The sequence below is a fragment of the Chiloscyllium plagiosum genome, chromosome 2 (genome assembly GCF_004010195.1).
Source record: "Chiloscyllium plagiosum isolate BGI_BamShark_2017 chromosome 2, ASM401019v2, whole genome shotgun sequence".
NCBI lineage: Eukaryota > Metazoa > Chordata > Chondrichthyes > Orectolobiformes > Hemiscylliidae > Chiloscyllium > Chiloscyllium plagiosum.
In genome coordinates, this window is record NC_057711.1 from 47,559,336 (window position 1) to 47,572,264 (window position 12,929).

The window sequence follows — 12,929 nt, forward strand, 5'->3', positions numbered from 1 at the left end:
GGTGGTCGGTATAGGACAGATGTTAGGGGTAGGTTCTTTATTCAGCGAGTCGTGAGTTCATGGAATGCCCTGGCAGTAGCAGTGGTGGACTCTCCCTCTTTATGGGCATTTAAGCGGGCATTGGATAGGCATATGGAGGATAGTGGGCTAGTGTAGGTTAGGTGGGCTTGGATCGGCGCAACATCGAGGGCCGAAGGGCCTGTACTGCGCTGTATTCTTCTATGTTCTATGTATTCTTCTATGTTCTATATGCAATCAATTAATTAATCAAACATTGCATTAAGTTTGTCAAACATGCATGGTTTTCTTCAATAAATAATTTACCTCATTCAACCTGACATGCTTAAATGTTATGACCCAGATTATAAGGTATCAAAGTCTTTGGATACCTTGAGAATTCAGCCTGGAAGCCACTTTTGGCCAACCAGAACTCATATTTCTGTCGTTGGCAACAAAAATTATTAGTGTCAAAGACAATTGATATTTACAGGATTGATTATCAATAGTTAAAAATCACGCAACACCACCAGGTAATAGTCTAACAGATTTATTTGGAAGTACTAGCTTTCAGAGCGCTGCTCCTTCATCAGGTAACCTGACAAAGGAGCAGCACTCTGAAAGCTTGTACTTTCAAATAAACCTGTTGGACTATAACCTGGTGTTGTGTGATTTTTAACTTTGTCCATCCCTGTCCATCACCGGCATCTCCACGCCATGTCTTACAGTTCATACTCTTAATTTCCTTTATGGAGGTATGAAACATTATTGAAGGCTTTTTATTTCCAGATTGCAAAGGCCCTCTTTTATTCTCTGTTAGAACAGCATGGTGTCACTTATTTCCCCATGGGTGGAGTCTGTTATTCACACCGAATATAAAATTATTCCTGTTACCAAATCTGTTACTCAGTCAGCAGTTGGTGGACACTCTTGCTGCACAGTGGCATTGGAACATTAGTTCTAGAACTTCAAGTCCTGAGAGTTTGTCTATTATTTAAAATGATAATTGGCTAATTGGCCCATAGCTGCTTACTTTATCATTTTCTAATTTATTGATAGAATGTTTCTTGTTCTCCCCTCCAGTTAAATACCAGATGTTTAATTTGCAAATCTCTTGAACTACCTATAAATTTTGTTTTTCTCTTGCAGACGTCTGAAGAGGGATCTACAATCTCATGTGTTGTGGAAAGAACAAGAGGATCCTTAGATTATGTTTATGTGAATTACACTATCTCACAGATTGAAAGTGACGACAGCAACATTAGTGATCTTGTCAATTCCACTGGTACTATTACCTTTGAACCTTGGCAAAGCTCAGAGGTAATGATAAATCTAAGCACCTGAAAATTAATTTTAAATGCTAGGGTGTGGAGCACCTTAGAGTACCAATAGGTGGAGCACTGTAGCTGCAATTTTTAGACATGTTATCTTGAATTTCTTACTTTGTAATATATCAGAGAACCATAACAGCTGGAGACCATAATATTGTCACGGCAATTTTGAAAAAGCCCCTGAAATGATCATGAAGTCTGATGCACGGGCCTAATTATGCTGACATGATGCTCAAGAAACGGTGATCTTCAAACTCTATTAGCTTGTGCATCTGTAATGTGGGTGACAAGTAATCATTTGAATGCAGTTCATTCATTCTGGAAGGGTATGAAGTTGATTGCCTTGCACTTTGAGCTGAAGAAGGGCTTATGCCCGAAACATTGACTCTCCTGCTCCTCAGGTGCTGCCTGACCTGCTGTGCTTTTCCAGTGCCACAGTTTTTGACCTATTGGGGGAGTCAATTAAATTACTAAAAAACATGAAATAATTTCAGGAGAAAGAAAAAAAATCTGGGAAATTCCTTTTGATCTAATTATCTTCGGGCATTGGTTCTTTCAATTCTTCATGGAGGTTTTTTTGTGTTGAATTTACGACATTACCTTACTTATTGCATAAGGTAGATTCTTTGTTTCAGTTATTTTGTCTATTTCAAATTTTGCTATATAATTTTATTTGGAATAAATAGAAAATAAGATGAGCTATTTTTAAAACTTGGATTTCAACAGGATATTTTCTGATAAGCCATGGTTCATAATTTTTCTTGATCATCTTTTTTACCAGCTGTATCATTTGTTGTCTCAATTCTGATTTTGGTGCTTTTGCTTTTTATGAAGGTTTTGAACGTGCATATTGTAGATGATGACTTGCCTGAGCTTGCTGAACACTTCATCGTTTCTCTGGTTTCTGCAATTTCTGGAGATGGTAAAACGGGCTCCACTCCAACTAGCGGAGCCAGTATAGACCCAGAGAAGGCCAGCACTGAAATCACTGTAAAATCCAGTGACCATCCAAATGGTAATTATGCAATTAAAATATTAATGCTAATGTCTATATTGTGATTAAAAATTAATTACTAATTAGGATTGTGTATTTTGAAAATATTCAGGATCCTGATATACTGAGGCTTTTGCATTTGAATTGGAAATTCTTCTTGATGTTTGCTATACAGCCTTCCATGGTGCCAAAGTGATGTTGTAGAAGCAACTTTGATGCACTATTAAGCTGATGATTTCATGTTGGATGTTTGTGTTTATTAGTTATTTGCTGCATTAATATTCAAGTAGAAAATAGTCCATATTTTGAGTTTAACACATAATCATGCATGGGAGGTTACTAGTTCTGGTTTGAAACTGGTATTGCTTTACTTTGGCTAAGTTCTTTGAGGAGAAAGTGAGGTCTGCAGATGCTGGAGATCAGAGCTGAAAATGTGTTGCTGGAACAGTGCAGCAGGTCAGGCAGCATCCAGGGAACAGGAGAATCGACGTTTCGGTCATAAGCCCTTCTTCAGGAATGGGGAAAAGAAAGGCTTATGCCCGAAATTTCGATTCTCCTGTTCCCTGAATGCTGCCTGACCTGCTGGGCTGTTACAGCAACACATTTTCAGCTTTGGCTAAGTTCTGACAGGCAAGTAGTTCTAATAATTTCTCATTTTCATAGAAATCTGACTTGGTGTAAGTGGCATGGGAAAAACAGTAAGAGCTGGAAAACACCTCTCTAATAGGTAGAGTGGCACTTTTCTTGATGTGTAACGCAGGTAAAGTTGTCATAGTCCCGGAGGACCATGGGGCTGTTCTTTCATTATAGAGGGAGAACTGGTGATGGTTGAATCTGAGGGTTAGCTTGCCTCATGGGAGGGATGAGGTTGAGAAGATGGTATTTTCATGGTGACCTCAGGTAGTCCTGGATTTGAGCCCGTGCTGTTGATGTCACTCTGATTTAGCAGTGATCCATCTAACTAAGCTAACCAATCCCACAATGCAATACAACGTGTAATGAAGGCAGTACAGCAACCACGGCAGCTGGAATTGAGCTGCTAAAAGGTCTCAGACTGGAGAAGAGATGATGTAGCTGTATCTTCTCCTTCATTAAGCTCTGCATTTGTAATGTTGGTTCTTGTCCAAGTAATTGCTGTCCTGAGTAAAGGGATAATCAGAAGGTAACTGAATGGGCAGTGTCACTCTTAGTGATAAACTGGTCCACAAGATTTTAAAAGTAACCACCACATTAGTGAGGGTGGAGAACATTGGATAGAGGAGCTTAATGAGAGTGCATAAAATAAGTTGGGAGTTATCTTCATGTTTGTCAAGACCGAGGAACATTGTATGGTTTGCCAAAGCAGTGTGCAGCCCCAAAGTGTTGTATATATTCCAATTAAGACTGATGAAAATTACCTAAAACCAGTTGGTCACCAGAGATGTTGAAGTTTGAACTTGTTAACTTCAGGGGTTAAATTATGATGGTGTTATCAAAAGCATTGAAAGGGATGTGAAAATGTTAAAATTAAGAATTAACTTGCATCAATATAGCACTTTTAAATGATTTACTTGAGATATGATCACGGTTGTTGAGATGACAGACACATCTGTCAGTTTACGAAAGTGTAAGGTCACAAATGGTAAAGGTAACAACGAGTTAACCTGTTTTGCTGCATTGGCTCAGGGTTAGTCAGGACATCTGGAGACCCTTGTGCTCTTGAGTAGTGCTGTGACCTCATCGTATTATATATTATAACGCTCATTACATTATTCTGTAAGATGCTTAATTGATCATGCAGTACTTCCCAAAGGTAATAACCCGATTTATGTTAGTGGGGATTTAACCCCACATCCCAACATTATTTGCTTGAGAAGCAGCAGTGCTGAATTATGTTTGTACAGTAATTGCATAATATCCTTTAACCAAGTGCTTCCCATTGGTGTTTGCTATCTAGTGCTTAACTGACTAATGCATAAATAACTCCACACTGTTTAACACCAAGCCTACAACTGGGCAAAGGACAAAAAAAAAGAATCAAACCAAGAATAATTGAAAGTACACCACAGTTCAGACAGAGTTAAAGGGTCAGATATTACTGCCTTGGGACATTTTGATGGTGTCTGCTGTTGGGTAGTCTTATCTTTGTGTGCTTAGGTTTGTGTGATAAGTTGCTTGAAGTACTTTGGTTATTCATGTCACAGGAAGGCAAATAGGATATCTGGGGTCTGACTGAATAAAACAAGTAATTGTGCATATCCAAAACTAATCAGATGGAAGGATTTTGGCATTTACAATGCAAGGACAGAGAATCAGAATAAATGGATTAAATATCTGTCAGGTTCAGTAAGAAAGGAGAGGAAGCATTTGTGACAGAAGTAAAATCAAGAGGCAAAATAAAAGGTGCAGTTTTGTGATTTGACATCTTTAAAGCTTCCAACAAATACATATTTCTTAATTAATTTCAGTGTCAGAATGGTTCTTTGGCAGTAATTCAGCACTTAGCAGGTTGAGAGAAAGTTATTTGAGATTATCCCTGTAAATCTTAACTTTCTGTGGCAGGTTTAGCTTATATCTGATTCTGATATTTCACCCCATTTGCAAGATTTCATTGGTTATGCAGATAGCAAGAAATTGTTCTTCCAAAATTAGGTGTGGCTCACTAAACAATCATTTTTGAATATTGGTATTGAACTGCAGATCTGCACCTCACGTGAAGTTGCACAATCTTTAAGCACAAATGACAGTGAGTATCATTAGCTTCACTGTTGTTATGTCAAATATCAGGGCTTATTTTTCAGTTGGAAGCATTTGTCAACACCGAAGGAGAACATGGTGTTCAGCATTTAAATAAAGTAACAAATCACAGGGAAGCATCAGGAAAATGAGCACGTAAGAGAAAATGAATGATTTGTAAGATGCTTAAGTGGAAAACAGAAGGTTAACTTGCAGAAATGATACTAGCATCAGTACAAAAACTGGCATAATGAGATAAATCATAGGAAAGAAAAATAATTATGAGCTTAAAGATTTAATTATTTGGGAATTGGGATGAAGCAGGTAGAAATGAAAAAAAAGCCTCACTATGAGTTCAATGGTCCTGCAATCCAAGTGGAAGAGAAAAGAAAAAATCAGCTGACATGAACAGTGCAAATAATCTGATTGACTGTGCCAACTAAAAATGGGTTTTAACTCGGATATTGACCAATTGCTCCACTGAAATTGAAGGCATATCTATCTCAATTCACCAACCACTTCACCTTGAACCAGTTATCTATAAACAGCTGTGATGTGGGGTTTGGAAAGGCATTTAAAACTGGTTAAGTATTGTAAACAAGCCTTAAAATCATCACTTATTGTAACTTCTTTTAGGTTTGTTACAGTTTTCAACACAGCTACCACCTGATGGTGACACAATTATCCCTCCTGCACTCTCTGTACCAAGCATTAGAGTGAAGGAGGAGGTTGGTCTACTCAGATTGCTAGTTGTCCGTGCACAAGGTCTTCTGGGAAATATCCTGGTAGCATACCAAACTGTTCCTCTGACAGCTTCCAGTCCATCTGATTATCAGGTGAGTTAAAACTACTCTTTAAAAAACTTATTCTCTTTAAATCTTCAACACTTTGCTCAGTAAGATTAATTATTTTATATCAACCATGTCAGAACCGTTGAGTAAAATAAAACAAAATGTCAGTGCACTAAAGACATGATCTCAATCCAAGATCATATGGTCTCAGGCCGATGGCAATATGGGTAACGACTAACTATCCTGTGAAGTGGCTTAGCAATCTGTGGAGAAACAGCAATGAGAAAGTCACATGAGAACAAACATCAGCGAGCACTGCAAATGACAATGGCTCTGTCTACCCTATTAATTCAGCAAAGTCCTCCTCACTAACATCTGGGGACTTGTTTCAGAATTGGGACAACTGTCCCACAGACTAATTAAGCAACAGTCTGACTGTTATATTCAGAGAATCACATATATCAGCCCATTCCCCCAACCTCTTCCATCTTTCTTGCTCATATCCCATTCCAACAGCAGGAGGAACCCACCAGAAATGGTGGCACATTGGTATACAGTCAGGAGTTGCTCAAAGACTCCTCAAAGTTGACTTTCAACTCCATGAAATCTCATAGCATCAGGTTGAACTAGGCAAAGAAGGCTTTGGCTGGTGACAACCTATCTCAGAGCTGATGAATCAGTACCCCTACATATTGGGCACTAATTTAAAAAAACATTGAGAACAGTTAGGCCCTGGTATGTTCTGTGGATGAGGACCTTCCTAACAAGAGTGGCTCGAAAGCACCACTAATGATGGAACTAGCTGAATTCTGAATGTCAGTCTGGATCTTCCTGGTGATAAAGAGGACCAACAAAAGAAGAAAAACCTTCTTGATTTTGTCCTGACCAAACTAACTTTGCAAGTGCATCCTTTTGTGGAGATGGAATCCTATCTATATGCTGTCAACATTCTGCAATGTGCTGTGTGGCACCTACACAGAACTAAATGGGATAGACTCAGAATAGATCTAGCAGCTGCCAACTGGGCATCCATCAAATGATGCAGGCCAACATTTGTGGATAAACTATATTCCAGCACAATTACTTGCCTCAATATCATTATTATTAGGCCAGGAGAACTAACTCTGTTTCAAAGAGAGTGTAGGAGAGATTATGAAGAGCAGTATTGTCACTAGTCAAATTAATAATGAGATATTAAACCCGACCAGTAGAATAAACAAAAATGTAACATTAATATATAAAAGAGCAAGGGTACAGTAAAATCAAGCCTATAGATGATCTAGCCCATCATTAATCATTGGATGAAGGCTCGAATCCATTAACAATGAGATACTACTATGATATTTTGATAATAACACCATTGTCATAGTCCCAGAGAATCATAGAAAGATGACTAGTATTGAGTTTAACCTGAGGGGTTAAACAGCCCACACCTCAGATGGGGATAAGGTTGAGAAAACAGGATGAGATTTTAACTTTGAAGGAGAAATGCCTGTCATTGAATAGTTGGAAGCAGATATTCAAACTTTTCCCAATGTAGATATTTCTTAAGTGATAAAAGGAGTCTTTTGAATCACATTAGAAAAAATGACAGACTGACGTGATATTTTGTAACATTTTAACTGTTTTATTACTGACAAAATACTGTAATGCATGTGAACAATGATACTGCATTGTTGAATATAATGGCCAAAATACTTTTAAAGGTTCAATCCAAAAATTATTCAGTGCTTTAACAAAACAACTACATTATAAAAAAGCACCTCATAGTGACAGTGAAAATGCAATAAGATTTTATACTCAGTTTTTCAGGATGTTCCCAGCACCACAGTTATCTGTTTTCTTCATGAACTCTCAAACATAGCATGCATTTAATCAGCTTCCAAAACCATGTACCCCCAGATGAAAATGCTGTATAGAAAGCAATCTGATTTCTGTCTCCTATTTAACACGTTGAAACCCAACCTCATTGGTGGCCAGCGTTGCACACTGGGCATTCCTGATTTGCAATCAGGTCAGAAGAAATTTGTGTGAGTTTGAACATTCAAAATAAAATTGGCTTCTCTGAAGAATTATGTCGAAATATTGCCGTTCACATGTTGAAACAATGCATTTTCACCCAGATGAAAATTCAGACCAATTAATTGTCTCAGAAACTGGCTTAAAGTCTACCAAACTGATTTTTGTGTGACTCTAACTATCCTTAGATTTTTAATGGCAATCATCATGTACCTTAGCATTTGATCAACAAAGAACCTGAAATGTTGGGCCACTGAAAGCCATCTAAATTTGAATTTAAATTGGTTTCCAGGAAACATCTGGCATTTTGGACTTTAAGCCTGGAGAACAGTATAAATACATCACTGTAAATATCACTGATGATCTTGTTCCTGAACTGCCAAATAGCTTTAAGGTGGTGCTTCTGAATTCTGAAAGAGAAGGTAAGCTCTGGTGGTCACAATTCCAGTCTGCATCAAAGAATATTTTCATTCCTCAGTGTTCTTAAATAGGGATCATTTTTCAACTTAATATCATTTCAACCTAAAAGATCAAGGCAACATAATGTGAGTATGCTTTGTAACTGTGATTTGCTTTGTAATGATTTAGTAGAATAAAGGCTCACCAGTTCACATATGATGAGCTTACAAAACAAACTGCTCTTTGTTAGATGGTGTGTTCTTCCTAACTATGTAAAACAAAGTGCCTCCAGCCTGCTTCATGGTGTTAAGTCCACAAAATTTGGGAAGACGTCTGAAATCAAGCCAGCTGTGTGCTCATGGTATACCTGTTATTTTTAAGCTTGTTTAAGATAATCACATTTGTCTTGCATTATATTAATTCAGCTTATTTTCTCCTCTTCTACCCAAATTATAAATCTTTTCAAGTGAATGGAAGAGATAAATGGCAGTAGTTGAATGTGATAGGTCCTGTGATTAATGTTTCAGCTTAAAATAAAATTGCTTTATCGTATAAAAAGCTTCTGTCTGATCTTTCAGCCGAGTCAGTGGTGTGTTTTCTCTTCTTCAATGCCTTGTCTGTTTTAATGTGTGTGAATGTGCTGTGTGTTTATTTTGAAGTGGCTGAACTCTTTGGCATAGGTACCAGCGGTAGTGGTGATGGTGCAATGGACTTCTTCCTTCCAGCTTTCCACCTTCGTGGTAAGAGCCTACCATATATCATGCATTTGTGTTCATTCAGCCTCTCTAGTACTGCTTACATTTAATTCCAAAGTTACCATTACTGCTAGTGATAGGGAAGAATGGGCATGAACACTAGTGAACTCAATGGTCTTTTCACCCTTTGCATCAGTTTTACATAAAGCAACTGTATCAATTTTTAATTCATTGGAATGTTCTTGCCTTCTTATTCTTATTCTACCAGTCTCAGTTATTGAGTTATTTTCTTTGACTGATACTTATGCATAACTAAACCTTTTAACTGTCATCTTGTTACCGATAGAATAATTTTCCAAACCATATTGGAATACCCTGCTGAACGGAATTAATTTAACGTTTGTTAATTATTTGTCTTTCTATGCAAGAAGATGAACTGAAAGGCTACATGTTATCATAGCAACAGATAGATTTTTGAAATGGGATAAATCTCACAATGTTGAGTAGTTTTGGAAAGGAATTCCATTAGAGGGAAATGGAAGGTGGCTGAAGTGACAGTGGAATAGAGGAATACAGAGTCTGAAGGATTCAGGAAAGAGAGGCTGCAGAGATGCAATAGAAAATAATCTTGAAGTTTGAAAGGAAAAGTGGAAAAAGACTATGCAGATCAAGGTGCAAGAAAAACTCTAAACTCTGGAAATTGTACAAAAATTGAGAGGGTGGTACATAGTGAGGAAAATAGCCTTAAATGACAGGAAGGTGCAAACCAACTGGTCAGATGTGCGATCAGTAGGAATAGAATTCGATCCAGTTAAGTGTGAGGTGATACACTTGGGCAGGACATACAAGGCAAGAGTATACTTATTCATGTACTGTCGGACCCAGGTGAGAACCGAGGATCAGAGGAGCCTTGGTGTGCATGTACCATGATAAGGTAACATGATAGATATTTAAACTAGCTAAGAAGACATATAGAATACTCACTTTTATTAGCTAAGGCATGGAGTTGAAGAGCTGGGAGGTGATGCTCGAACTGTGTAAAACTTCTGTTAGGCCATGACTAGAGTGTTGTGTCGAGATCTGGAATAGACTAGGGATGTTCTCCTTGGTGCAGAGAAGACTCAGGGGGACATGATTAGATCATAATACCAAAAGAAACAGGAGCAGGAGTAGACTGTTTGGTCCCTTGACCCTGCTCCACATTCAGTAGTATCATAGCTAATCTGACGTTCCTCATGTCCACTTTCTTGCATTTTCCTTGGAACCCTTGATTCCTTGCCTACTGATCAAGAATCTATCTCAGCATTCAGTGTACACAAGGACTTAACCCTCACAGCTCCCTGTGGCAAGGAGCATCAAAGATACTCAACCCTCTCACGACCTAGGAGCATTAATGTAAATTATAGGGCAGGAGGTTTAAAGGGAAAATGAGGAAACGCTTTTACAACCCAGAAGGTGTTTGGAAACAGGAATGCATTGCATCTAAGGATGGTAGAGGCAGTAATCCTCATAACCTTTACGAAGTATCTACATGTACACTTACAATGCCAAGGCATACAAGGCTATGGGCCAAGTGCTGGGAAACGGGATGAGAATAGTTAGGTGCTTGTTTTTGACTGGAACAGACTGAATGGACTGAAGGGCCTTTTCCTGTGTTGTAGACCTGTATGATTCTATGACATGCTGAATACATGACAAAGCTAACAAAGACGGATATAGATCTTTAATTAGATCTTGAAAAGAAACCAAACGTACTCCATATTGAGGTTTTAAAAGCCTGTGGATTCAGAGAATAAAAGGGAGATAAGGAGTTTCTGCTTTGAGCTCATTCAGAATAAATAGGAGTTAAATTTAAATATCATAAGTCTTAATTACAATTCTTTAAAGATCAAGAGGGAGAAGGAGCTTGCAGGATGAGAAGTATAGAATTTAATAGGAAGACATTAACAAATCTATGGAAAGTAAAACAGTTACATAAAGTGGATAGATTGTGTTCAGAAATGAGAGAGATTGCCCATAGATGTCTTTTGTCCTGTTAGTAAGTGTGATGGAGATTGTCAAAGCTCTGTGCAGTTATTTAAGAAGCATTCATATTCAAATAGAATTGACTTTGTTGAAGGTTAATGATTGCAATATGATGATAATTTTGTAGGCAAAAGGAAACTAAGTTTTTTGGACATAATATTGTCGTTGAAGATGTTAAGAGTTAGATTTCGGATTAGATTATACAATAGTATAACTGATTTTTTTCACCCTGCTCAAACCAGAGTAACACATACTGACATTTAGAAAACTTCTGCTCTGGAGTTACTTAGACAGGGATTCCTCATAGGCAGCAGCAGAGAGGAGCAATGTAGAAGTCACACCCCCTTTTCACAGCAGTGAGAGTGAGGAAAATGTTCAGCAATGCAGCCAGCTGCTTTGACAGCTGTTGTGAAAAGCTAAGTACGTTAGAAAATGTGCGACTGTATGGCTACAGAGCTAGGATGAGTGGGTGAGTGTTTAGGATAGGTTGGGCTGGATGATGAGAAAAGATCTGGTTGTCAGGGGCAGAGATTGGTGCTGGAAGGTGTCATTGGAATCCAAGGTTCATGTCGATAACTACCCATGGGTTAAAGGAAACTTTCACTTCCCAAACCTATTCCTAGGTAACTTATGTAACTTGAAATGCTCTGAATTCTTTGACATTTTTGGAGGGTTCCGTATGTAGGGAATTGCCCATTGGAATTTTCCATTTACTGGTGATTCCTTCTGAGTCAGTTCTGTTGGCATTTTGTACAGCATCCTGACGCGTGACTCTAATGCACACTGCTGCAGTGACCATCTGGCCATGATGTGTTTTGCTAATTTTCCAGATTTGAATTTTTAAAAACTGAATTCAAATTCTTAAATTACCACAGTGGGGATTTCACTTATTGTTGGTCGAGGCATCTGGATTACTATAATCACATTTGATAAACATCTGGGACTTTACAAAGACCTCATTTTGACTTGCACTAGTTGAAAACAACTCTACATTTTCCCCTGACCTTATTTAGGACTTACTGGTACAATTTTTAAAGTAGACCAGGAGCTCATTTGAAATAACCTATTTGAGGGCAGATTAGAAGATCTGGTGATGGATTCTGTCCTCACTAAGATCAGTCCTATTTGTGACTTATATGAAAGAGTTGAAGGAGGAGTCAGAGTGTGATGAAACCAGACTTTCTGCTGATATAAAGACAGTGGGAGTGCATATTGTGATGAGAGTATTGTGGATTAGAATAGTTACGTGCTTGTTTTTGATTGGTGCAGACTTGATGGGCTGAAGGACCTCTTTGTGTGCTATAGACCTCTATGACTCTATGAAGCTGTAAGAAATCTGCAAGGGGCTGTAGATAGTTTGAGCGAATGGGCAAAAATGTGGCAGATGGAGTTTATTGTAGCAAAGTGAGAAACCATGCACTTTGTAATGAAGAATCAAAAAAAAAGACTACTATTTAAATGAAGAGAGATTCCAAAAAAAGTGTAGCATTGAGGGATCTGGGTTTTCTTGTGCATGAAACATAAAATGTTAACAAGCAATAAATAAATAAGCAAGCAAATGGAATGTTCACCTCTATTATTCAGGGGTCGAAGTTTGAAAATAAAAAAGACCTTTTGCAGCTGTACTGGGTGCTGGTAAAGCCACACCTGGCATACTGTGGTGTAAAGTTTTGGCCTCTGTATTTAAAAAAGGATATGCTAGCATCAGATTGCTGCTCAAAACCGATCCATAAGGCTAATTCCTAGGATGAAGATATTAATTTATCAAGAATTACCAAACTAGTTTGGAATTTGGAAAAATTAGGTATGATCTTCTTGAAATATGCAAGATTCTGAGGGGACATGACAAGGGTATGTGTTGAGAAATGTTTCTACCTGTGTGAATTCTCTACCCCAGAGGGTTGTGGAGCTAGTTCTCAGGTGGTGGTGGACTTCAGACTGGAGGCCTTTTTGTTATTTATAT

General features: G+C 38.1%; 1 protein-coding gene across 3 annotated transcripts in view; it reads left to right on the top strand.

Annotated features, from left to right (window-relative positions):
* Positions 1-12,929, top strand: part of adgrv1 (adhesion G protein-coupled receptor V1) — a 559,481-nt gene that overhangs the window by 116,518 nt on the left and 430,034 nt on the right. For all 3 annotated transcript variants that reach the window (XM_043709105.1, XM_043709113.1, XM_043709123.1), the window contains 5 exons: positions 1,147-1,317; positions 2,163-2,343; positions 5,674-5,873; positions 8,140-8,269; positions 8,906-8,986. In XM_043709105.1, coding sequence (XP_043565040.1) covers positions 1,147-1,317; positions 2,163-2,343; positions 5,674-5,873; positions 8,140-8,269; positions 8,906-8,986 — 763 coding nt within the window. The remainder of the gene's footprint in view (positions 1-1,146; positions 1,318-2,162; positions 2,344-5,673; positions 5,874-8,139; positions 8,270-8,905; positions 8,987-12,929) is intronic.